The sequence below is a fragment of the Macaca thibetana genome, chromosome 3 (genome assembly GCF_024542745.1).
Source record: "Macaca thibetana thibetana isolate TM-01 chromosome 3, ASM2454274v1, whole genome shotgun sequence".
Classification (NCBI taxonomy): domain Eukaryota; kingdom Metazoa; phylum Chordata; class Mammalia; order Primates; family Cercopithecidae; genus Macaca; species Macaca thibetana.
The window spans coordinates 95,140,203-95,165,582 of NC_065580.1; the positions used below are offsets into that span (position 1 = coordinate 95,140,203).

A 25,380-nucleotide genomic window follows, 5' to 3' on the forward strand; every position below is an offset into this window, starting at 1 on the left:
CTGTATAGTTGCTGCCACCATGTGCCACTTTATAGCCTCTCCCCCAACATATAAGCATTTCCATAAAGAGTCTCATTTTTAGTAGTGGTGACAAAAGGATTATTTGTTTTATTCTTCCTTGTTAACATTAAAATCTGAAGGGAAGAAAGGGAATAAGTGGATGATATTGCAGGGAAAAAATAGGTGCTGTATAATATGTTTCCAACAACTGCTACCCCTCATCCCCAGTGGCTCAGATCCTGTCTATGGAATCAGGGATCCAGTCCAAGCTATTTATAGAAGAACATCAAAACAATAAAAAGCAAAATAGACACAGTTCAAAGTTTTCTTTAATAGGAAATCAACATGTGCTAGACATAGAAATAGAATGTTCACCAGAGCATGGCAAGGTCACATAAAATGCATATAGCTAGGGTCCCAAGCAGGGGTGTGTTACTATTAGATTTTTTAAAGTTTAATTTTGTTTAGCAGAAGAATATACTCTAGGAGCATTTACAGTTCATTTTCATTTTCAGTCATCAAATAGCATACATCACATCCAAAACGCAGCCTCTTGTGTGTAGAGAAATTGCCTTCCCACAGCAGTCACAATGTAAAAAGAACTTTTGGATTAAAGGGTCAGACTCTTTCTGTATAACAAAGAAAGTGGAATGCAAGTGACAGATGGACTTATTGTGCAGAAAAAAAGTCTGAATGTATGCTAAGAATTCTCAGCCCTCCCAGCTCTTTAGGTGCTGGAACCTAACTCAGATGCTGGCTCACCAGCACAGGAGGGCCTCTGATAAGGAAAACTGTTTAAAGAGTACCTGGTGGCTAGAAGTCGGGTCATTCATAATGCAAAATGTCACCACTTCTTAAACTGTTTTGTAAATTCATTTCATTGGTCAACTTTTAACGTGCATGTGACCTTTAACAATTCTGAAAAATACTCAGCCTTGGCCAATAACACGTACTTCTAGTTCACATATGACATCATGAATGTTCTCTGCCTAAAGCACAGAGTCCATTCAGGGCTATACAAAGTAGTGGGAAGACTTTAGAGTCCTTCAGAATGACAGCTTTCACAGATGACTTCAGTCTCTCCAGGCTAATGTCAGCTGAGGCAAACAAGCGCTGCACAATCCCAAACCTTTCTGTATCTTTCAGGGGAGCCAGGGTTGGGTCTTCAAGATCAGATACTTCATCATCAGACAGAACACGAAGCTGAAATGACACATTTAAACAAATTCACTTTAAAAATGTTCTTTAAAAATCCACATTGGATAGTAATGCACTTGTAGGTAATTCTGGGGGAAAAAAAGCTATGTCTTTTTTTTTTTTTTTTTTTTTTTTTGAGACAGAGTCTTTCTCTGTCATCCAGGCTGGAGTGCAGTGGCACAATCTCGGCTCACTGCAACCTCTACCTCCCGGGTTTAAGCGATTCTTTTGCCTCAGCCTCCCAAGTAGCTGGAACTACAGGCGCGCTACCACGCCCAGCTAATTTTTGTATTTTTAGTAGAGACGGGTTTCACCATGTTGGCCAGGCTGGTCTCAATCTCCTGACCTCAGGTGATCCGCCCGCCTTGGCCTCCCAAAGTGCTGGGATTACAGACATGAGCCACCACGCCTGGCCAACTATGTCGTTTTTTAAATTACCCAAATACAGCAGGAAAACCCTTGAGGTGTAACATGATATATTTGATTCAGGCCTGATTCTATCCCGTTTGCCTGGTGTCCTCTGTCTGAATCCCTACTCTCTGAACTTTCTACTAGTTCCATTAACTCCAGTACATTAGAAACGTCAGAATGTACTTTGCTCATATATGCAGTATGCCAAGTTTCTGATTCACTGAAGATATCAGAACTTCTTATATATTTGCATGAACTCCTCAAAGGTAGGTACCATAGTTTATAATTATCCTTCCTGCCTCAAGAACCTTTTCCCTTGCTATTCCTTCTTCCAAACTTCCCTATTGATCTCCCTTTCTCGTCACTCAGTTGTCAGCTGAAATGCCACATCGAGGGCCTTTCCCAATCCCTTTCCATCGATCTACCCCCAACCCCAGAACTCAGCCTTATGTTACTCCATTATGGTGTATCCATAAACTTAGTCCCCTTCCCTTATTTAACCCTAAGCTGCTCGTGAGAGCAGGGACCTCGTCTGCCGTGCCTATGACGCAGACACTCAATGTGTTCTTCACCGAGGTCACTTTGGATGCTGCTCTAGTTCCACCTGCTCAGCACATACTTGAAATATTTGATTTGCTTTTAGGGTCTTGATCCGTGCCTGTAATACTTTTAAGAAAATCTTCAGCAATTAAAAATTTGCCAGCAGATTTCATTTTGAAACAGGCATTCAAGATCTAATTTCAAATTAAAAATGAAATAAGCCTAGAAAATATGCCTGAATTTTAAGAAATCTGAAGGGAATCCAAAAGAAAACATTCCAGAAATGTCCTGAGCAGTGGTGACTATCCTGAAAGTCGTGCAGCTTGTCCAGGTGACTGAAGGGTAGCACTCACTGGAATGTAAAAGTACTTGTGTGTTTATTATCAAAATCAGCCTCACGAACCTCGTAGATTTGCCAAATACAACTCACACAATGTAACCACAGGCTTAACGTTACCATTAGGCTCAGACTGCAAACTACTGATTGTGCTTTAGAGAGTAGATTAGACCTGCTCTGTAAGCACAGCATCACACCCAGTGATTTGAGGAGGAGCCCCACTGGTGCAGGCTGGAGACTGTCAACAGCATTGCAGGCTCCCTGTCCTTACACCTGGCGGATGACAGCTGCGCAGCATCCAGCTTGCTTCTCTAAATATCTACCACCCCCTTTGCCCACAGGCATTTGTAGGTATAAGGGGGTAACAGTGACCCAGAGGGTGGTGGAGTGAAGTTAACATTCGCTATTGATTCTAACTCACCCTTTCACCAGTTCTTGGAAATGTGTTAATGTATCTGGCACTGTACTCCCAACAGCCCTTCAGAAAGCCTCTCAAAGTTACCCTGGCTACTAGACAAGAAAAGACAGGGCTGCAGATAGATTTTGTGCCCTGTTTTAAGTAAATCCCTTAAAGAAATATGACACTCAAATTCCTTGAGGAGGCAGACACCTTGATGTCTTAAATAGAGCTATTGCAAATCTGAGGGGAGGTATGTGAAGACACCCAGGAAGGTCTTTGACTATGTTGAGCAGCTGCCAAAAGGCAGAATGTGCAAAAGCAGGATACCTTCCATTCTGAACTCCAAATGTGTTCTGGCTGCTGCTCTTGAAACACCAACAGAGCAGAACCTGGGGGGTAACACAAATGTCCTAGAGCTGATCTGCAGGGAGGAGGACAGCTAGGTGTGAGTTTGTCAGAGAAGGGGTTAGATAACATGGGCTTGGCAGGATTTTCTTTTTTACCTGCTTCAGTTGCAGTTGATGAGTCTGTAAATACTTAGGAAGGACTAACTTAGTAAATGCTGAGCACTCAGTTGCTGCAAGAGGAGCTGAGATCTGAAAGCAGAGCTGTTGTTTTGCTCGTCACTGCGTACAATTAGAATAATGACATGTATTGTTTCCATAACCAGACTGTGCCACCAGCCTTTACCCTCAGCTGGCCCAGGACACACATGCTGGCACATTTTCAAGTAGTTCCATTTTTGCAGTCAGTGTACAAGAATGCAGGTTCCTCTGGGCCTGTGGAAGCTTTCAGTTGTGAGTGATACCTGATCTGCTCCTTGGAATGATGCCATGCTGCATAGTCTTCTGATGTCTTTGTTATGCACAAAGGCACCAACCACATTACTCGGTGTTCCCAGAGTAGATGTGTACCAAATGTCAGGGTCCTATCTAGGCAGTCTGCCCCAATACCTGCTTCCCAGATCTGATAGCAGAGCTCTGAGAGATGATCCTTTGGGCCAACATAGCAGGTTGGCCTTGGACTTTAGTAATTAGGCCTTAAAATAGTCAGACCATGTGTGCTCAGGTCCTCTGCCCCAGGCTGAGCAACATCTGCAAAAGCTACACAAGACTAGCTACCCTATCAGGGTGGCTTCAGGGCAACCTATTGGTGGTTCTTTCTACTAATGGCTCAATCTATAATTGAAAAAGGAAAAGCTTAACCTTAACTCTCTAGGGCTAAGCTCATCATTACCTAACTAACTCATGCTCTTATAATGACATTTCCAGAGGGCACCAAGCTAACGATACTCCTAAAAGTGGATGAAAGAAGCTATGTCTCGCTGGGACAGATCAGTCCTGGATACCTCCCTGGCGAATCTGCTGCACAGCTCAATCAAACCAGTCTCAGCACAAAACTGCCATTGCAAATAATATGGTGTCAGGCCCCTTTATTGTAATGTAACACCAAACCTTGGCCAAAATTCTCTCCAAACAATGGGAAAAGTATAAGATTTGGAGTCTAAAGGATGGAGTCCTGGACCTGCTAACAAGTTATTTGGACAAATCATTTTGTCTCAGTCTTCCCAGGGGGTGGGATGTGTATAAAAGTGGGGTTAATAGCAATAGTTATTTAATCTATCTTGGAAGAGCTGTTGTGGATGAGAAGTGCTAGAGGTGTTTTATCGGCTGTTGGATGTCTACCCCCTCATCATTTCCCCATTCCCATCTATTCTAAGGTCCCATCTGGGAGGTTACTTACCAAGTGGCACAGTGTGGGAATGATCTGGAGTTTGCAGCAAGTGCCCAGCAGAGCTGCTGCATTATCTGGCATTTCTGCAGGAGACAAAAATCACAGTCACAGTCCAAAAAAACAAGTCCATGGGAACAGAGCCAGCCCCTGGATGGCACCTAACTTATATTTTAGTACTTTCCCACCAGCCAGGCAGGGGAGGTACCCAGCAGTTGTTGAGTAAGTGAATGAACGGTGCTAAATGGGCAGCAAAGACCTTGTAGAAAACAGATGTAGGAACCCAGCTGCCAGCTCTGCATTCCACAGAGGATACTCCTTGACATTCGATTTACCAAATGGAAAGAACTGCCCAGACTGGGGGAAAGAAAGGAATCAGCATGGAAAAGTAGACCCTGCCATCTGGTGACAGAAGAGTGACATTTGAGCCCCTCCATGCATTCAGGCTGCAGCCTCAGGTACACCTCTATGAGCTTCAGTTTCCTCATTTACATAGTTGTGTTGTTTTTGCATATGTCAGAGTACTATGTAAACTATAAAGGGCTCTATCCCTGTCACCAATCATTTTGGGGAGGAAAATGCAGTCTGGCAACAGTAGAAAGGTTGGAGCAGAGCTGTGCCAGGCTAGGGGCTGCACCAGAAGGGCCCTTGCCAAGCCCCAGGGAACGGAATACCAGGTCAGTGTTACTCAAAGTGGATATTAAACACCTCCCAGAGTTCCTAAAAGGACCACAATCCCTTGGGGGTTTTCAGCTTTGAGCTGAAAAGGCAAAAAAGAATGAGTCACCTGCTGAATCAGGTAGCTGAGGGACTGGTTAGGAACTCAGTTGTTCCCACCATGTATTAGCAGCCTAAAAAAGGCAATGTGTTGTTGAGGTGTGCCCCAGAGGGTACAACGGACCATGGCTCATTCTCAAGAGAGAGTGTAGGCTACTAAGGGTGTGGGGCAGCACCTAGGGGGATGCTCCTGCCAGAGAACCTAATGTGGTATTCAAAATGTGTGTGCATTTGTCTGAAGAGAAAATCCACAGTTTCTCAAGTAGTCTCTTACCCCAAAGCAGGAAGATGAAGACGGAAAGCTATGTGGCCTAGCGTATCCAGCTGAGCCTCTGTCCCCAGCCATCTCATCTGCCATTGCTGCCCTGCCTTCACTTTCTAGGATGGCTCCGGGGACCCAGGTAGCCATCATCCTCATCCCTTATTCTTGGAAATACCTGAGTCCCATATTACTCATTTAGCCGTTATCTTGAGCATGGTACACTAGGTGCTAGGTGCACAGGAATGAAAGAACAGCATCTAAGTTACCAAGCTTACCCACCAATTTTACTACTTGACTCTGATTTCCTGGAGGGCCAAGATTTGATATTTACCTAGCAGTGCCTAAAACATAGTCTAAGCTTGTTAAATGTTTCTTGAACTGAAATTATTTTGATTGCTCTTCCATATACCAATTCTGTTTTACAAATAGGGTCCAAGGAGGTCAGACCTTTTGACTTGCTTAAGGTTACGAAGTGGTGGAGGAAGCTTCCCAGGAAACAGGTCACATGTGGGACTGAAGTGCTGAAAACAGCTATTAGCCAGAAACTGGTGTGAGGACCTAAGACCACCCTATTTTCTATTCTAGCACTTTCCTCGGTTTCTAAGGAGAGAAGATTATACTAAGAGGGAAAAAAAATCAACTCAGAAGGGCTGAGGATTAGCAAGAGCACAAATGGAAGGGCTCTATGCCAGCCTGGCCTCCGCTGGGACTGACATACAAATGAGATCACAGTTCAGAGAAATAAAAAAGGGCAGGATTGGTTGAAAAATTTAGAGACTGCCAGCTGCACCTAAAGATTTCACTACCTTTGAGTTTCCAATTCAGAAACAGCAAGTCAGTCTCATATCATGTGTCAACTGAGTAGCCTGCTGCCTGTGTGCAAACTTGCAGAGATTTTTTTTCAAGTTGGACTGCAGTGGCATGATCATAGTTCACTGCAGCCTTGAATTCCTGGGCTCAAGCGATCCTCCACAGCCTCTCAAGTAGCTGGGACTACAGAGATACACACCACCCTGCCTGGCTAATTTATCTTTTGTACAGATGAGGTCTTGCCATGTTGCCTAGGCTGGTCTGGAATTCCTGGGCTCAAGTGATCCTCCTACCTCAGCCTCCCAAAACGCTAGGATTGCAGATGTGGGCCACAACACCCAGCCAGTTGCAGAGAATTTGATGCTGTGTCTAGGCTCAAGTAGAAGGGGACTGTGGTGCATTCATGATGCTGGCCCTGTGTTACCTACTTGGCATCACTGATCCAGCCTATTGATAGAAATGCTGCAGTAAGTAATGGGGTATATGAATTCTTTAAAAACTGAAGATTACTGGGTCTGTTTCTGTGTGGTGCTGGGTAGGAACCCTGAATGTATCAGAAACCAAGTGTCCTGACTAATGTCACCATGAAGGGAAGCTGTGGGGACTGGTTTGCCACAACTGGCTTTTCTGAGAGGGAACAGGAAGCCCAGCTTCCTTGTGAAGGATGCCCATCTCCTGACAGGCGCTCTGGCATAGCAGGTTCCGGATGGGAGTGGTACAGAGGTGGCAGAGATTGTTCCACAGTAACGGGATGGCTGCTCCCTTGGGAGGCCATTTCAGGACCAGTGCAGAAGCTATGGATCTGGGCCCAGCCACAGCTCTGCCTCCCAGCCTAGTACATTGGATGGTTGGATGCTCTCTGTGGCCCCCTTGCCCCAGACAGGGGCACGCTGGGTGGGGAATAACAAGTTTGCAAAGATGATCAGAAGGACTGAAATGCTCGAGGAGAGCAGTTGCCAAATGAAAGCTGCTGCCACTCAGCTCTGCTGGGACTCCAGTGTGAACCACAGCCTGTCAGGGAGATGCTTGCTTTTGTTGGCAAGGGGTCACCCACTGTGGCCTTCCCTGGGGGAGGAGGGAGAAGGGCCCTCCGGGAGAGTGGGGAGGCTTGTGCTGGATGGAAAGGCTCTCGAGTCTGTGGTTTCCCATCAGCCTCCTGCCTCTTATCCTCCCTGTCCCGGAAGGGAGAGACCTGTATGTACCAAATCTTCCACAGTTACCACCCTGTGTCCCCAGGAGCATAGATAGTAGGCAAAGCATTTTAAAGCCAGCAGCAGCCTTTTCTTTCATTTTCTTATTTTCTCCTTTTCTCCTTACCTGAGAGGGCACTGACCAGGAAGTAGGCTGTCATAAAGAGCTGCTTGCTGCCTGTGTCCTCGGGGCCTGGACACCCACCGTGTAAGCTGCACCCCACTAGCTGCAGGAAGGCCTCAAGGTCCTGCTGCTGCTGAAGCTTCAGCTCCCCCAGCACCGCCATTGGGGGCGAGAGGCCGCTGACCAGGTCATCACACTGTAGGGCAGGGGAGAAGAAGGGGGATGGTCATGACAGCTGGAGATCAAGCGCCACAGCGGGGGCCTCTCCTCACAGCACACACAAGCCCCGGCCCTTACACCCGTCCCCCAAGGAAAGTACCACCCGCAGCTCTTCTCTACATTCTGAAATTGCTCATCCGTGGGGCTACATTTCACTGAAGGGACAGTAAGCTGAACCTGGCTCGCAAGGGTGGGGGGCATACTTGCTGGAACTGTGGCCTAGAACCTTCTAGGGCAGGGTCTGTCAGGTAGTGCCAGGGACCAGAAACAAGTGGTTACACACACAACTGGGGAGGGTGATGTATAAGCGTTGTCCTGTCTTGGTTCTCAAGTGTTAAGCTAGGCGCTCCAGCCCCCGGCCACGTTCCCACCGGGCACTGGGCAGCTGCGTCTGCCCCCACAGGGCCTGCTGTGTAGTGAGGCGATCCTGCTGGAGAGCCAGTTAGCTAGGACCACCCTGCCAATTCTGCACCACCCACAGCCTTGGTGTCCAGAGCCGGTCATCTGAAAGCTGGACCCCACCCTCGCCACCATCCAGACAGCTTGCTTCTCCAGCATCTGACAGGGCAGCTGAGGCTCTCTCCACAGGGTGCTGGCCTGACATTTTGCTCTTGGAAGAAGTTATTTTCGGAAGTAGAAGTCAGTGGGCTTTTTGAAACTGTTCTCCCTGGAACTGAGCTCCCCACCCTCTAGAATGCAAATATCCTGGTCCGTGGGGCTGTTTCAGTAACAGGTTCCATCACTGATACCCAGGCTCTTTCGGCACAATCTCATTTCAAGAAGGAAAAATAATATGAACACTCCCCTGGAAACCATAAAGCATTAAATCAGTTCTTCAAACTCCCTGCATAATAGAATAGAAAAACAAAAGAACAAAAAACAAAACTAGAGTCAAAATCAGGTTTATAAAGCCTCAGCCTTAAGAAAGGGAGGACGCAGAATCTGGGTGGCTGGAGGGGTGGCAGCTTGTGTGGCTGTCAGCATTTGCACAACTAAGAGTTGACTTAAGGAATCTGACCTCCCCGGATATCCTTCTGCTGCAAAACAGAACAGTGCAAAAGCCTATCTCTCTGTTCTAAATGAAACAGGTTGACTTGCTAGATTCTACCACACGACCCCCTGCAGTGGTCTGAGTAGCGGCCCCCAGCATATGTTACCTGGAACCTTAGTCTTTGCAGATGTAATTAAAGTAAGGAAATCCAAATGAGATCATCCTAGATTAGGGTGGACCCTAAATCCAATGATGGTGTCTTTATAACAGTAAAGGAGAAGACACAGAAACACACAGAGGGGAAGCCCATGTGGAGACAGAGCAGAGGCTGGAGTGCTGCTGCCTGAAGCCAAGAACACTAGGAGCCATCTGCAGCTGGAGGAGACAAGGCAGAATTCTCTCCTAGATCCTCTGGGGGAAGTGTGGCCCTGCAGACACCTAGATTTTGGACTTTCAGGCTCCAAAACGATGAGAATAAATTGCTGGTTTTTTAAGCCCTCAGTTTTGTTGAGGCAGCCCTAGGAAACTAACACCTACCTCCCTCTACCCCTGAGGCCAACTACCTGTCTGCACTTAGAAAACGCAGGACCCAAGAGTCAGAAAAGAGACAGCTGTAGGGAGAAAAGGAGGTGGGGGAACCCTTAACACAATTCCATCCTGCCTCAACGCCTTGCCCCAGGAGGTCTAGCCCATCCCCTGTTCCAGAAAACCCTGGTGAAAACACTGCCTTGAGATGTCCCGGGGCTCACCACTGGTTCCAGGACCATGAGTAGTTCATCATCAAACAGGACTGCCTGGAATATGTCACTCAAAGCTGTCTGTTGTGGCTCAGGCAGCTCCACAAAGGGATGGAAATTCCTCTCCAGGAGCGGGGTCACTGAAAAGAAAGCACACCCAAGTCTCATGACCACGATGCACATCTGACAACGTCGGACAGCAGTTCCTGCTTTTTATAGCTAATCATCAGTTCTTTCATGGATATTCCCAGCTGCATTACCAGTCATGGAACTCAGAAATAAACATCAAGTTACATACCACCCTGCATATTTTTCAATAACCAAAGGGAGGGAGGAGAGAGAGAGAGGGAAGCCAAGTTTTGTATTTCAAGCTTCACTCTTCTCTGATGACTCACTGAACATTAAGTCTAATCAATTATTTTCTGGAAAAGTCATTTAAATTCCTCTTTAGCATGATTTCTCTGGAAGTAAATTATCAAAGCTGAATTACTAAACATAAGTCAGTGCTTTTACAATGCTTTAGAGCCATACAAATTCCAAAATACATTATTTTTCATGTCCTTTCTTGTAGTACATTGCAGATTTTCTATCCTTTAATATTTAATGCCCACTTTTAAAAGGGCTGGCACCCTATTTTCATCGCAAGCACAGCTATTCTTTTTCTATCCTGTGCTTCTTCACAAGTCCTCAAGCTGAGCACTGAGTCCCCAAAGCTGTTGCCTCTGCAGGATGCTTAGGGGCCTCTCTCCTTAGAATCTCTTTTCCTTTCTTCTTTTTTTGGTGTTTTTTTTTTGGGGGGGGTTTTTTTTTGGGGGGGGGGGTTAAGATACTCAAGCTTCCTGTAAATTAAGTCTAGTGGAGATTTTATTTTTAAAGATTTGATAAAGGTTTCATATGCAGGGATGCACACTAATACATCAGTGTACCACCCATGAGGATGGAGAATTCCAACTAGCAGTTGTATAAAGCCCCACACAGAGGAACACAGAACGTCAGTAACCAACATATTTCAAAACTCTGCTATACAAACAACTATGTCTTTGCCAGTCCCCGCCTGAAGACAGAAGCTGTCCTGGTCGGTCCAGTCTCTGAGGGTACAAAGACCAGGCAGCCCCCACCCTCCTCCTGCCTGGCACATCCAGCTCCCACTGCACCCTGGCTGACCAGAAAGGCCAACTCAAAGGGTGGGCCTGTGGGCAGGACAGAAGGAAGCTGCAGCACGGGACTGCCTTCTGCTCCCCAGTGGCTGTAGGGCCACTGTGCTGTGGTTCTAACCCACAATGACAAAATCCTTTAAGTGGCAGCTGAAAATTGCACCCACTTATCCATCTCAAGGAAGCCAGGATAGGAAAGCCTTATGTTAAAATTGGGCCTTTGTTGTCTTTTCTTCAAATATTGACATTTTTGCTACAAAAGCATCCCCTGGTTTGGGACTCATCAAAGCTCCACGGATGTAGTCACCAGGACTTCTGTGCTTACCCTCCAAGCCAGAGCGACCCTAACCCTAACCCTAACCTGAGCGGTTCCTAGCTCTTTGTGCTAAGCTCTCACCTATTTGTGTCCCCTTTTCCTTGCCTATCTCCTCCTATACGCTGCGCCCCCACACCCCCCACAAAAGAAACCAGCTTTCTAAAGCACCATACGCTGTGAGGAGCAAAAGGAATTGCTGCAGGCACATCCTGGGCATGGCCCCTCTTCCTCTTTGGTGCCATGCAGCCCATGCCATGTGGATAAAGAGCCTCCAAGAGAGCATTTTGCAAGGCTGACAAAGCGTTGCTTGTCTTGACAATGAAGCCCAGAATATAACAAAACAGATGCAAAACTTGGGTTCTCCATCCTCACAGCTGATGAGCTTTTCTTAGTAGTCAACAGGGCTTCTGTGCTTACAATGAAAGAAAAATGCCAAGCCCCTGACTACCTCAGTCTCCAACCCCTGCCCTGTGGAGGGTCATTCTCCCCTCCCTTCCTAAAATACAGCACCCACAACCTGGGGCTCCCTAAGATCCAACCGAGGTGAGTCCTGCCAAGTGGACTGGGCCTCGGTGGTATCACCTCTCTTCTCATGTTTTCTGAGAGTCACTGAGGGGTCACTGATGCTGAAGGCCAAACCACCTCTTGGGATACAGAGCTCAGTGGGCCCTCAACTGTCCACTCCTGCCCTACTAGCAATACCTTGCTTTAAAACACTTAGTGGTCCATCCTGGGAAGATATCCCATGCGCAGCATCTGGCATGTCTATGAATGCAAACTCTCGAAAGACCAGGGGGTCCAGGTAGACAGAGTCAATTCTCCTCTTGTTCTCGAAGCCACCTTGTTTCCCTCGGAGAAGGCAGAATTCTGTAGTGCAGAAGAAGAGGACAAGTTACGTAAAGTTGAAGCTAAGATGTGCCAACAAGTCTGGACAGGGTCAGCCCAGCCTTGATGGCACATCTTAGACCTAACTTAGAGTGGAGCAGAGGACCCATCCATCTTCCCCATAAAACTCAATCCCTACACACACTATGTTGCTTGACCAAAAGCCCAGCCACTTCCAACAAATAGAGAAATGGCTGTTCTTACATAAAGCTCCCTAATACATAGTCTGTGAACAGGCCAGATGCAATCCTTAAAACATTGGAAATATTATTTTATCCTGATTTGAACAAACTGATTCTAAACAGACAAATGAAACCTGACATGCATAAAACAACTAGGAAAATCTGAACACTGATCATATTTAAAAATTATTGCCAATACATTTAGGTGGCCAAGTAGTTATATGAGTATGTTTTTAAGAAATCAGTGTTTCTGTATTAATACATGGAATAATACACAGCAATAAAAAATGAAATACTGATGTCTGCAGTTATATGAATGAATTTCACAAACATGTTGAGTGAACAATGGCAAACACAAAAGAATACATTCTCTATGAATCTTTCTATGAAGGCAAAACTAGTCTTTTTTTCAAAAGCCATATTTCAAGGTACTAAAATATTTATAGATGAAACAATATAATGCCTAGGATTTGCTTCAAAATAATCCAGCAGGAGAGGAAGGAGATGGTGAAGTTATGGCTAAAACATGAATTGCCCTAGTCACTGAAGCTGGATGGTGGGCACATGGGAGCCCACTACCTTATTATCTCTACTTTTGAACATGTGGGAAATGTCCATAATAAAAAGGTTTTTTTGTTTTGGTGGTTTTTTGTTTTTTTGAGGAGTCTTGCTCTGTCATCCAGGCTGGAGTGCAGTGGTGCAATCTCGGCTTACTACAATCTCCATTTCCTGGGTCCAAGCGATTCTCCTCTCTCACTCTCCCGAGTAGCTGGTATTATAGGCGCCTGCCACCACACCTGGCTAATTTTTGTATTTTTAGTAGAGATGGGGTTTCACTATGTTGGCCAGGCTGACCTCAAGTGATCCACCTGCCTTAGCCTCCCAAAGTGCTGGGATTACAGGTGTGAGCCACCACTCTAGGCAATAAAGTTTTTTAAATAATAAAAAGGGCCAGGCATGGTGGCTCATGCCTGTAATGCCAACACTTTGGGAGGCTGAGGCAGGCAGACTGCTTGAGCTCAGGAGTTTGAGAGCAGCAACATAGCGAGACCCCGTCTCTACAAAAAAATTTAAAATAAGCTGGGCGTGGTCACGCACGCCTGTAATCCTAGCTACTCTGGAGGCTAAGGTAGGAGGATCCCTTGAGACCTGGAGGCGGAGGTTGCAGTGAGCCAAGATCGCACCACCACACTCCAGCCTGGGCAACAGAGCGAGACCCTGTCTCAAAAAAAAGGAAAGAAATGTTTTCTCAAACACTTCCAAATTTGAGAACCCAGCTAAGGTATCTAAGGTGTAGATAAAAATGTAATTTAGTATGTCCTTACTAAGCAGAAACAGTAAGTGAGCTCAAGAATTAGGGTTTTCTATATGATTCTATTTACTAACTTGTGTACGTAAGCAAAGGCTATGGAATAAAAATGTGGCAGGGCACCGTATTTGCTGAAATGTAGAAGGCATGAGTATTAGCACATATTTTCATTTGCTTGTGGGCATTAATGATGCTCGTAAAGATAGAATGGAAAAGAAAAGAAGAATGGCCATCTAAAGACAAAGGAAACAATCCCTGGCTTTACCCAACTGGCCCACACTCACCAGCATTCAGGGTGCCCCTGCTCCTCCACACTTTGCACTTAGCCACTGGGGTGCAGAGTGTGAACCAGCACCTAAGTCATAACTTTGTTCCCTGAGGGCAGGAGCCTTGACCATTCACACAGCCTCAAATTCTGCCAGAAGCCCTGCCAGGTCCCCAAAATAATGTGGAACCAACTGGCATTTTAAGAATCCACAGCGCCAACCACACTCTCACCTTCATCCATGCACAGCTCCTGAGGACGCTACCAATTCATTCATTCTTTTCATCTATCCATCCCCAGCCAGCCAGCAAATATGCAACAATGTAAATCTTTAAAATCCCCTATACCAGGCCCTGTGCTCACAGCCACAGATACAAAGGACTACAAACCAGGCCTTGACGATGAATGTGGTTAAGAGTGGGGACGGGTTGACCAGGGCTGAGGCCAGAGTGGCCAGCGGGTGGAGGGGAGGAAAAACGTCTTCCCTTCTGCTCACCCTAGGTTCAAGACTGAGGTCGCTATCACAACAGACAGATTAACAAGAGAGGCCAGGCACGGTGGCTCATACCTATAATCCCAACACTGGGAGCCCGAGGCAGGCGGATCACCTGAGGTTGGGAGTTCGAGACCAGCCTGACTAACATGGAGAAAACCCGTCTTTACTAAAAATACAAAATTAGCTGGCGTGGTGGGCGCCTGTAATCCCAGCTACTCGGGAGGCTGAGGCAGGAGAAGCGCTTGAACCCAGAAGGCAGAGGTTGCAGTGAGCCAAGATCGTGCCATTGTACTCCAGCCTGGGCAACAAGAGTGCAACTCTGTCTCAAAAAAAAAAAAAAAAATCAAGAAAAGCATGCAAGTTTACTGAATAGCAGTTTTACATGACATGGAAGCCTTCATAAGAAATGAACATGTGAAGAAATAGTTAAAGCTGAGTACTTTTATGCTAGGTTTGAGGGACAGTGGTGGAGAAATGTGGCAGGGCAGAGCATATGATGGAAAGGCCATTCATCTGGGAACTCAGCAAGGCCTGTCTCTTCACCTCTCTGTGTCCTGTGTCTGGAGACACGGCTGCTTCTTTCCTCCAGGCAGAGGGAGGGCACCTCTCCGCTGAGGGTCTGTAACCTGTGTCAGGGGAAGGTTGGAAAACCCTTCCGAAGTTTCATGACCTGCTACAGGGAGAAGGGTGAGGGGAAGGTCACAGTGACCTTCCTGCTTCTGTCATCTTTTCAAATTCCTTCACTTTAAAATATCTTAGGGTTGCATGTCCTGAACCCCATCACAGGGAAGGAGAACCAGAAAAGCCATCTGATGGTTGGGCAGGAGCAAAAGAGGCAGAGAGCATGCCCAGAGAGAGGCGCAGCAGGCCTGGGGGTGGGAGAGGGCGTGGCATGCCCCAGACCTCAGTGAGATCACGGGGCAAGTGGCGCTGTGACCAGAGGGAAGGCATGAGACCCATGCTGGGCTGGCCCATAAGGTGTGACATGGTGCAGACTGCATTCTTAGGACAGAGAGCCACAGAAGGGTCTCTGAGCAGGTGAGTGAAGTGATCAATTTTAAAACAATCCCATTAGCTACACTGCTAGGATGAAACAGGAAATAATCAGAGTAGCCAGTTGCGAGTCTGTGGCAAAGCCCCTGTAGTCCTGGCTGCTTGGGAGGCCAAAGTGGGAGAACTGCTTGAGCCCAGAGTTCAAGGTTGCAGTGAGCTATTATCCCGCCACTGCACTCTAGCCTCGGTCACAGAGCAAGGCCCTGTCTTTAAGGAAAGCGAGGTGGGGAAGCAAGGAGATGGTGTTAGGGCCAGTGGGGAGATGTGCACAGATTCAGGTGCAGCGTGGGAAACACAGGTTCATGCCCACAAGGCATTCAATTGGAAGTTGGTGCTGAAGGACACCAGCAAATGCCAAGATGTATAAAAATGCAAGGCGGAAGGTCAAGAGGATGAAAGGGTGTTTCTGATTGGGCGTAAGTGTCTCCCGAGAGGGGAGATGTGGGTGAAGGAAGGGGTCTAGTTGCAGCTGGTATGGCTGAAGCACCTGGCCAGGATGCAGATGGAGTCTGCCTCCCTTCGAGTTTTCAAAAGACAACCAGGATCCCTGTCAAATGCAATCCCACCAGGAAGGTAGGGAGAGAGGGCAGGCATGTCTTCTCAAGGGCCCTTCCAAGCACTGCAGGTTTATGTCTATGAAGCTGTATCAGAACATTCTGTAGCAAAAGCAACAGGAAATAGATGGGCAAAAAAAGAAAAGAAATAGCAGAACTGGTTTAAAATCAGGCAGTGAGTCACCCAGAACGATGGCCTGACCACCAAGCTGTCGTAGGAAGGAGCCACGGAGCTGCCTCCTAGGCCAGAGCAGGGAACGAGCCAAGGGAAGGCCGAGATATCCCCAGGGTACCTCTTCTCAGCAGCACAAAGAGGAGTTTATTTTCAAAGACAACGGAAGCTGGAAAAGATAAAAGCCTGAAATTGAAATGCAAACAGGAGAGCCCTGCCAGACAAGGCTGTGTGTCTTTCAAACCCCATCTGAGAAAGAAAGGCCACCCCGACAGAGCTGCGTCAGGGCAGGGTCTGGTCACCTCCTGGGACAAACAGGAGGAAGCTGGCATGGGGACCACCGCCTAGAGTGGCAGCCCAGGTCTGGGTCCCCGCCACCGAAGGGTCCGCAGAGCATTCATGGGCATCCTCAGGTGTGTGCCAAGATTTCAGAAGGCCTTACAGAAGTGACACATCCTTCACTATAGCCAAGATACAGAAATAACATAACTGCCTGTTGATGGATGAATAGATAAAGAAAAGGATGTATTGGCACAATGGAATACTCTTTGGCCACGAAAAAGAAGGAAAGCCTGTCATTTGTGCCAACCTGGATGAACCCGGAGGACAGTATGCTAAGTGAAATCACCCAGGCACAGAAAGACGCATACTACGTGGTCTTGTACATGGAACTGAAAAAAGCTGAACTCACAGAAGCAGGGGATAGAATGGTGGTTGCCAGGCACTAGGCTCTGGGAGAAATGGGGAGATGTCAAAGCATGCAAACCTCCAGTTGTAAGCTGGTAAGTTCTGGGGATCTAGCATGGTGATTGTAGCCAATAGTACTGCAGTGTTTACTTGAGACTTGCTGAGAGGGTGGACAATAAGTGTCCTCACCACACACATGCAAAGGGTAACTATGCTGGGTGATGGATGTGTTCATTAGCTTGACTCAGTAGTAATCCCGTCACAATGTCCATGTCTATTGAATCATCGCTTGGACATCTTAAACATACATAGTTTTTGTGTGTCAATCATACCTCAGTAAGCTACGGGGAAGTGACACATTCACCGCTGGCCATCAGTAAGACTGAACAGGACCACAAAGGCAGACGTAGGGGGACTAGAACCCCAAAAGTGCAGGTGGTGACCCTACTTACCACATACAGATAACAGAGACTAGAAGAACAATTTGATCATCTTCATGATGCAATTTTTTTGGAAGACAAGTCTTTTCAAAGAGAAAGAGTAAGATGACAATAATAAGGAAAATGCCCCAGACGACACAAATTTGGAACTATGGGCCTCAAGGAAGGTATTCTCAGCATTTCTTGGTCCCTGACCGACCTCTTTGACCAATTGCTTCAAACTGACACTTTCTCTTTCTGTCACCTCAGATAAATCATTTCACTACCCTAAAATGCAGGCTGCTTCATTTGCAGAATGAGAGAGGGAGGCTCCGTGCACTCCTTCTGTGCCTCGCCTGTTTCTCCTAGGGATCCTCAAACACCCTTCAGCTTGTGGACAGCAGCACAGGAGGACACTAAGCGTTCTGTTCGAGTCCCTCTAGTGGTCGCTGAACGGCATCGTGACTCATGTGGGCTTAGCGAGGGCAGGAGCTGTCTCACGGGAGACTGCCCCCCCTTCCACAAATGGGGGAGGAGCGGGAGGCAGCAGCAGGCATGTGCATGGTCTATCACGGCACTTGTAAAAACTGCTGTTACAGAAAATGTCAAACTGCATAGGAATAGAGAGGAGGAGCGTGAACCAGCATGTGCCCATCGGCCAGCTTCAGCCACTGTCCCCTCTCAGCCACGCCTCCTTCCCTCAGCAGCTGCCCACGCTCACACCCTTTATGCTCCACTCATATTATTTTTGAAGCAAACCACAGACATCTTACCATTTCATTCGTGAATGTTTCAGTGTACATCTCTCAAAGACAGGATGACTCATTTTTATAAATATAACTATAATACCATTGTCATACCTAAAAAACTTCACGATTTATTATGTTACATTTACCCACTTATGTCCCTAAGGAGCGGTCACACTGCTTTCATGAGTGAACACAACCTCTTCTCATTGGGAACATGAGGAGGGAAGGGGCTGTGAGCACCTAAAATGAGCAGACACTCACTGAACCAAAGCTGGGAATTTCTTCCCTGACAACGGCAGGGTCTCCGCGCTTTGAACACACTCGTGATCAGCAGAGGAAAGTCAAGTTCAGCATGTCTGGCTTCGTACTTGGGGAAAGGAGGTGGGATGACAATAATGGTGATAATGCTATTAATAGCAAAGGTGGAGGAGTTAATAAATGGCCACTGTGCCAGGCGCTTCATAGGCCTCATCTCATTAAATCTTCACACAGCCCTGTGAAGAAATGCCCTTCACCTTCCAGGGACGGGGAAGCCAAGACTCAGCAAGATTCAGCAACTTGCCTGAGACCTCATAGGACATCATGGCACCAGGGTTGATGCCCAGTGTGTCTGACGCAGAGCCCAGGTTGATGCCCAGAGGGCACAGCCCAGCCCTCTACCATGCTGGTGGAACTCACCCCACACCAATGCTGGGGGAGAGGGTGGCATTGCTCCAGGCATCCCTCACCAGGCCTCTCCCCCAGCACAGCCCACATGTCCAGGGACCATGTCATGGGACAGTCTGTCCTCTTCAGACCTCTTTCCCTCTCTTCCCACAGTCTCCAAAGCAGTCGAGTCCTCTGCAAAGCAGTTGAGTCCCTCCGCTGGGGATCCCTCAGCACCACAGGAGGTGGCACTCACCGAACTGGCCGTCCAGTTTCACGTATAACTCAATGACACCGTAGGCAATGGTGGTGGCAGCTGGGATCTCCAGCACCACGCTGGAGTCCTTGGTGACATTCCCATCCTCCGTCGCTGACACCTGTGGGCAAAAGCGCACACACTCCCACCTGTGCACTTGGGCTCTCCCTGCTGCTCTGTTCCCCACTGCAGCCAGCCTCATGTCTTGCACATAACAGATGCTGAGCAATGTCCACAGAACTGAGTGGAACAGAGGAGCCAGCCAGCATGGGGGATGGGGGATTCAATCTTTGTTGGCATCACTACACATATTCCCAAGTAAATGGCCAACCTGGTGGCATCAAAGCGAGATTCCAGAGTGTGGGATACAGTGAAGTTAGGTCTACAGTGCTGTGCAAAGATCATACAATACATAAGATCACCTCCCAGTTCCCTCCATCACAGATTATGGAAACAACTGAAATCCTAATGAAAACCTTAAACAGTAGCAAAGTTGGACTGGGAGAACCTAGCTGAGAGGGCCCCCTGCCCCATGCATATCACTCCGGACCCCTGTAGATGGTGCACAGTGCTGATAAAACCAGGAACAGAGACGGAAGTGGGGAGAGGCCGGAGGGAGGAGAGGCAGGAAATGCTAAGAAGTCAGGCACCAAAGCTCCCGCCTTTAAACGCTCTCACAAACAGGACCCCTTCCCACGATGTCCTGGTGAGAGGAAGATGATAATCTATTTGTTGGCCAAACACTGGCAATCAGAGAACTTTTCTTAGCAACTTGATCCTGGTCAGAGTGTGTTGCTTTGGGTGGGGAAATGGCAGCCGGCCTCCTGACTCTCAAAGGCTCCAAAACTCTGGCAGGAAGTGACTGTGGCAGGAGCACCGGCAGGGCCAGCCTGAGCCATCTCCCATCGGCACCTCCCTCGCTGCTGCTATCCAGCCCCACCCCAGCAAGAGTGCTGGCCCCAGACCTCTACCTCCAGCTCCTTCCAAATACAACTTTCAGGGTTCCTTAGAAAAAGCCAAAAGTCATCCCAAGAAGTCAATCTCTAAGAAAATATCAGCCACCATGGCAAGCTGGAGGAGAAAGAGTTTGGGGTTGACAGCCACCTAGTCCATTGAAGTTTAGTACTGGCTCATGGATCAGCTTGGTAAGACTGTCAATAACCTTAATCCAGAAGAATCTATGTAGAGATAGCTAGATCTTACCTGCCCTAACTCAACCCACAAAGGATTTGCAGCAGCTAATTCCAAGTAATCACTGTGAGAGCCCCAGCTCTGAGAGGCTCTAGGGATTCTCTCGCATTTGGCCTGGTCAGTGCCTGTGTGTCCATTTATCTTGGTGGAAACATCTGCCGCCTACAGGGAAAGCATCTGCCATGGGCCCGCCCGGCCCATTCGAATGCCTGCGGCCCTGCCCTGATTCAGGAATGAACACATCCCGGGGCGGTCTGGTGAGACTGGGTCCTAGGCCCCCTCACACCTGGAGTTGCAGCAAATCAGGAGCAAGCCTGGAGCTGCCAGCACCGTAGGGACAGCCCATCCGAGAGGGGATCGACCCAGGGAAGGTGGCTCCCTATATCCTCAAGGCCTGGATCCAGCAGTGACTGGAGCCAATTTCCCCAAGTGTTTCAGCTACATGAGCCAATACACTCTTGCTCGTTTAAGCCAGTGTGAGTTGGGTTTCTGTTAACTTGCTACAGAAAGAGTCCTGACTAATGAAGACACCACCCAAAGAGGCCCCCGACCAAGGTCTCCATGACTGCCCAGCCGTGACCACAGGGCAGCCCAGCCGCACGCACCTGCACCGTCTTGGTCTGGATGCCCACGATGCCACCACACTTCTCCTCGACCTGCGTGTGCTCGGAGATCACACACTTCTGCACCGTCATGATCTTCTGTGTCAAAACACACAGGACCTCATTCCTTCCCTCCAGCACCTGCTGGAGCACAGGGTTTCTCAGATTTATTGTTCTGAAAAAGAAAAATGGCTGTGAGTGGCCTAGTGCCTCAGGGGACACTGGGGTCGTGTAAATTTCCTCTTGCACAGCAGGCAGCTGAGGAGTGAGCAGGTGACAGCGAGGCTTTGCTGATTTCCTGGTGATGAAAGAGGGGACAGGTCACCTGGAAAGGCATAAACCAAACTCTCTTGAGGCCACCTCAGAGCTGCCAGGCCTCTGGGGGCCCAGGCTAGATGCTAGAGGGAAGGGGGCTTTCAGTCAAACAGCAGCACCCGTTGTCAAAGAGAAGAAAAGAAAATCAACCAGGGCCAGGTGCGGTGGCTCACATCTGTAATCCCAGCACTTTGGGAGGCTGAGGCAGGCAGATTACTTGAGATCAGGAGTTCGAGACCAGCCTGGCCAACATGGTGAAACCCTGTCTCTGCCAAAAATACAAAAATTAGCCAGGCGTGGTGGTGCACGCCTGTAATCCTAGCTACTCAGGAGGCTGAGGCACAAGAATCACTTGAACCTGGGAGGCGGAGGTTACAATGAACTGAGATCGTGCCATTGCACTCCAGCCAGAGCAACAGAGCAAGACTCCATCTCAAAAACAAAAAAAAAAAAAAACAAAAAAAAAAAAAAAGGAAAAGAAAAGAAAACTAACCAGGAAGGAAACTGAATCCATGTGCCTTAGGCCCTGGGAACTCCACTTTGTTCTTTAATCAGAGCTGAGGGATGTCAGACATCACAGCCGTGGCTCAGGGAACACAGGATTATGATGGGAGGAATGGTGACCAATTGCTTCTCATGGAGAAAGGAATAGGCCTAAAGTACGAGTAGCCAGAAGGAAATTAGATCTGAACTAAGAGGAAACTTCTTAACCTGTCTAGGAAAGATGTTTCATCTCTTAGAAGGGGCTCGATGTCTTTTTACACATGGGGAAACTGAGGCTGGTTATGCATGGCCTGTCCAGAGTCACTCAGCAGAGATTTGGGGCTCCCACCCAGCCACTTAAAATTCTACAAACTTTCAAGAACAGACTAAATGTTTATTTACAGGAGGTAATTTCATGCTTAGAAGCAAATGATGAAATAACTTCTCTGGAGATCTCATTCAATGCTATGATTCTATGAAATGGACAGGAAAAGAACCAAATTAGAGTTGGTGACAGCACAAGAAAAATTATGGTATCCATGCTGGTATTTTTTTTAAGAGGTTAATTACCTTGAAAAGCTCAGCACCCATCCCTGACCACACACGTGCTGGGTCACCCATCCTAGACAGACTCCGATTCTCTGGGCTTCAGAAAGTAGCCCTGGAACTGGCGTGAGTAGCTAGGACAGTCCCATCTCAGTGTAATCACCTGCCCAGAGTAGAAACAACTTGCACGTCCGTCAACAGATGAATGGAGAAACGAAATGTGCTATAGTCATATAATGAGGTATCATATAGCCATAAAAAGTATGAAGTTGGGCCGGGCACAGTGGCTTATGCCTGTAATCCCAGCACTTTGGGAGGCAAAGGCAGGCAGATCACCTGAGGTCAGGAGTTCGAGACCAGCCTGACCCACATGGAGAAACCCTGTCTCTACTAAAAATACAAAATTAGCCAGGCGTAGTGGCGCATGCCTGTAGTCCCAGCTACCCAGGAGGCTGAGGCAGGAGAATCGCTAGAACCTGGGAGGTGGAGGTTGCGGTGAGCCAAGATCATGCCACTGCACTCCAGCCTGGGCAACAAGAGCGAAACTCCGTCTCAAAAAACACAGAAGTGAAGTTCTGACATCTGCTGCAACATGGGTGAACCTTGAAGACATTATGCCAAGTGACATACTCCAGGGACAAATGAACAATATTGATTGTATGGTTCCTCATATGAAATATCTGGAATAGGCAAATTCATAATGACAGAAAGCAGATTGGAGTTTACCGGGGCTGCAGGGCGGGAGAAGGAGAGTCACTGCCTGATGGCTGCAGAGTTCCTATTTGAGGTGATGAAGAAGTTCTAGAAGTGGAGAGTAGAGATGACGGCACAACAGGGTGAATATATTTAATGCCACTGAATTTTACACTTAAAAATGGTTACAACAGTAAATGTTTGTCTCATCTATTTTACCACAATAAAAAATAGATAAGACGTAGGAAAAACGGGTTCAATCTTAGTACTGGTTAAGGAAATTCAAATTATAACAGTGTCTCACACATGATAAAAATAGACTGATAACAACCACAAAGCTGCCCAGAGACTCCATTTCCAGGAAGGAATGGGAAACGGGGACCTTGGAGCCTGCAGGGCTGGGGTTCAGATCTCGGCTCTGCCCTCCCACTGGGCAAGCCCAGTGAAGAACCACCTCTGTACCTAGGTTTCCTCGTGGATGAACTGTTAGTAACAGGGCCCCCCTCCTCATGGGGTTGCGTCAGGGTTTAGATGAGACGCATGCAGTGAGCCATTGGGGTGTGCCAAGCACAGAGTTAAATGCCACACAAACACTGGCTGGCTCCACCCACCTTCCCGTGTCCCTCTGTGAGGCTCACAAAACAAAGCCACAGTGTGTGCCCTGCGTGGGAATTATGGGGCACTGAATTGAGTCAGAGGTACTTTTCCACATCACTCCCTTCTTCAAAGCCTTGGATGGCTATATCCCATGTCCACTGCTCTCCCAGGCCCCGTGTGATCTGCCCTGCCCCCTGTTGACTTTACCTTCCAGCCTTCTCACTATGCCTTAAAAATGCCAGTTGTGTGCCCACCCCGAGGCCTCGGCACGCGTTCCCTGACAGCCACATTTCACTGACTCACTGGTCACCTCCTCGGGGAAGCGTTCCCTGCACCCCCATCATGCTATCACACCCTGAGATCACTTCTCTGGAGACCACATTTCCATCGGATATTTTTCTAGCTCATTCCTTCATCTGCTCATGGCCTGCCTCCCCCATGGAGAATATAAACCCTATGGAGGTGGCGAGTGTGCCATCCTATTGACTGCATATCTCAGGGCCAGGATCAGTGCCTAGTGTATAGGAAGAGCTCAGGAAATATTTTTGGAATAAATGAGTAAATAAAACTTGTGGGGTTTTCCCCTCTATTTGCTTGAATGAATGTGTACATATGTATTTGTGCATCCACGTGTGAAAGACAGAAGACACGGAAGACGGGGGAAATGGAGGATCCGCAGCTTGGATCAAAAAAGGGTGCATAGCAGATGCGATCTTCCTAAAGGATTGCATGCCTTGGTCCCACAGGCAAAGACTTTAAAGATAAAAGCCATTGTAACCACCAGTCAGAACATACTGTTCCCTTTCCAGTGGTCTCTTCCTTCTATTGCTCAAAATTCTATCTTCTAGCAGATCCTTGAACGTCTGTCTGTGCCCTCACTTACAGCTATGGGCTCCTCCCAGCTAGACACACGTCAGACGCATCACCGCCTGGTGACGACCCCACAACTGCCGCCTTTCGGAGTCGGATGTGACTCTGCTGGATTGGAAATCACAGCCCTCCTACCTGCCCTACACAGAGTCCACTGAACACCTGACACTGCTCCTAGCCAATGTGAAATTGTTCGAAAAGAAAAAGCTCAGCCTAGACCACTCAAGACTCCACTGCTTAAAATGCCCACCTCCCTCCAGAACCCCCACCTCAAACACCAAAAGAGAGGGGCAGCCGTCTACGCAGGCGGGCGGGCAACTGCCTGCTATATCCGATGACAGGGCAGTCCTGAGACGCTTGCTGAGTCGCTGCCTTCAAAAGGCCTCTGTGGGGTGGACCCACTGCAGCGCTGTGTTTGGCTGGTTTCTGAACTAGGTGGGCGCAGGAGAGCCCTGGGTGGGAACAGAAGCTCCCCCAGGGACGGAGACTGTCTCCAAGGCCAGGATTCGGGTGACCAGAAACGTAAGTGTCACACAGCCACAGCTCATGCAGGCCGCTGGGAATCCTTCCCTGGGCTACCAAGGCAGGGCTGCGAGAACCGCAGGCATCATCCACCTAGCAGCAAACACTTCCACCCAAGTCACTGGGATTCTGTTTCCCAGGACAGTGCTGCCACCTTTTGGAAACCAAATGCTGGACAAATTTAATCATCTTTAGTTAGGAGAGGCCCCATGGGGACAGAGGAGAAGCTACACGTCAGGGAAAATGCATTGTTTGACTTTCTGAAAAAGCAATCTCCGGAGGGAATTCTTCCCCATCTCCTCCCTGAGTCAACTCCACCAGGCCCCAAGCAGCCCCAGGGGGAGAGCCGGTGTCCCCTGGGGACAGAGTTCTCAGGTGCAGACCCAGAACAGTTCAAGGTCACCTGGCCCTCCTCAGAACAGAAATCACCATGCCACAGGGCTCTCCTGCACCCACCTAGTGCAGAAACCAGCCAAACTCCAATGCGATTTGTTTACTGTATAACCTGATATATTTTATTATATGCATTTAAAGAGGTCCCATGGGTTTCTTCAACTGCTAATGGAGTTCATGAAACAAAAACATTTAAAACTCTCAATTGAGGGTTTCAGAAGAGTTTAAAAAAAAAAAAAAGCCTCAGAGAGGTTGATGGCAGTAACCAAAGTCACAGCTGGGAAGCCCAGGTCTTTTTAC

At 47.9% G+C, this 25,380-nt stretch overlaps 1 protein-coding gene across 4 annotated transcripts in view; it reads right to left on the minus strand.

Annotated features, from left to right (window-relative positions):
• The window catches only part of GSDME (gasdermin E), a 58,345-nt gene continuing 32,965 nt past the window's right edge, over positions 1–25,380 (minus strand). For 3 of the 4 annotated variants that reach the window (XM_050785434.1, XM_050785435.1, XM_050785436.1), the window contains exons 4-10: positions 20,665–20,836; positions 18,869–18,989; positions 11,899–12,063; positions 9,739–9,866; positions 7,783–7,975; positions 4,629–4,702; positions 2–1,203 (exon numbers count right to left, since the gene is read on the minus strand). In XM_050785434.1, the coding sequence (XP_050641391.1) occupies positions 973–1,203; positions 4,629–4,702; positions 7,783–7,975; positions 9,739–9,866; positions 11,899–12,063; positions 18,869–18,989; positions 20,665–20,836 (1,084 nt within the window). In that variant the 3' untranslated portion in view covers positions 2–972. Of the gene's footprint in view, positions 1,204–4,628; positions 4,703–7,782; positions 7,976–9,738; positions 9,867–11,898; positions 12,064–18,868; positions 18,990–20,664; positions 20,837–25,380 lie in introns of all 4 variants that reach the window. The other variant, XM_050785437.1, reaches the window with a different exon arrangement.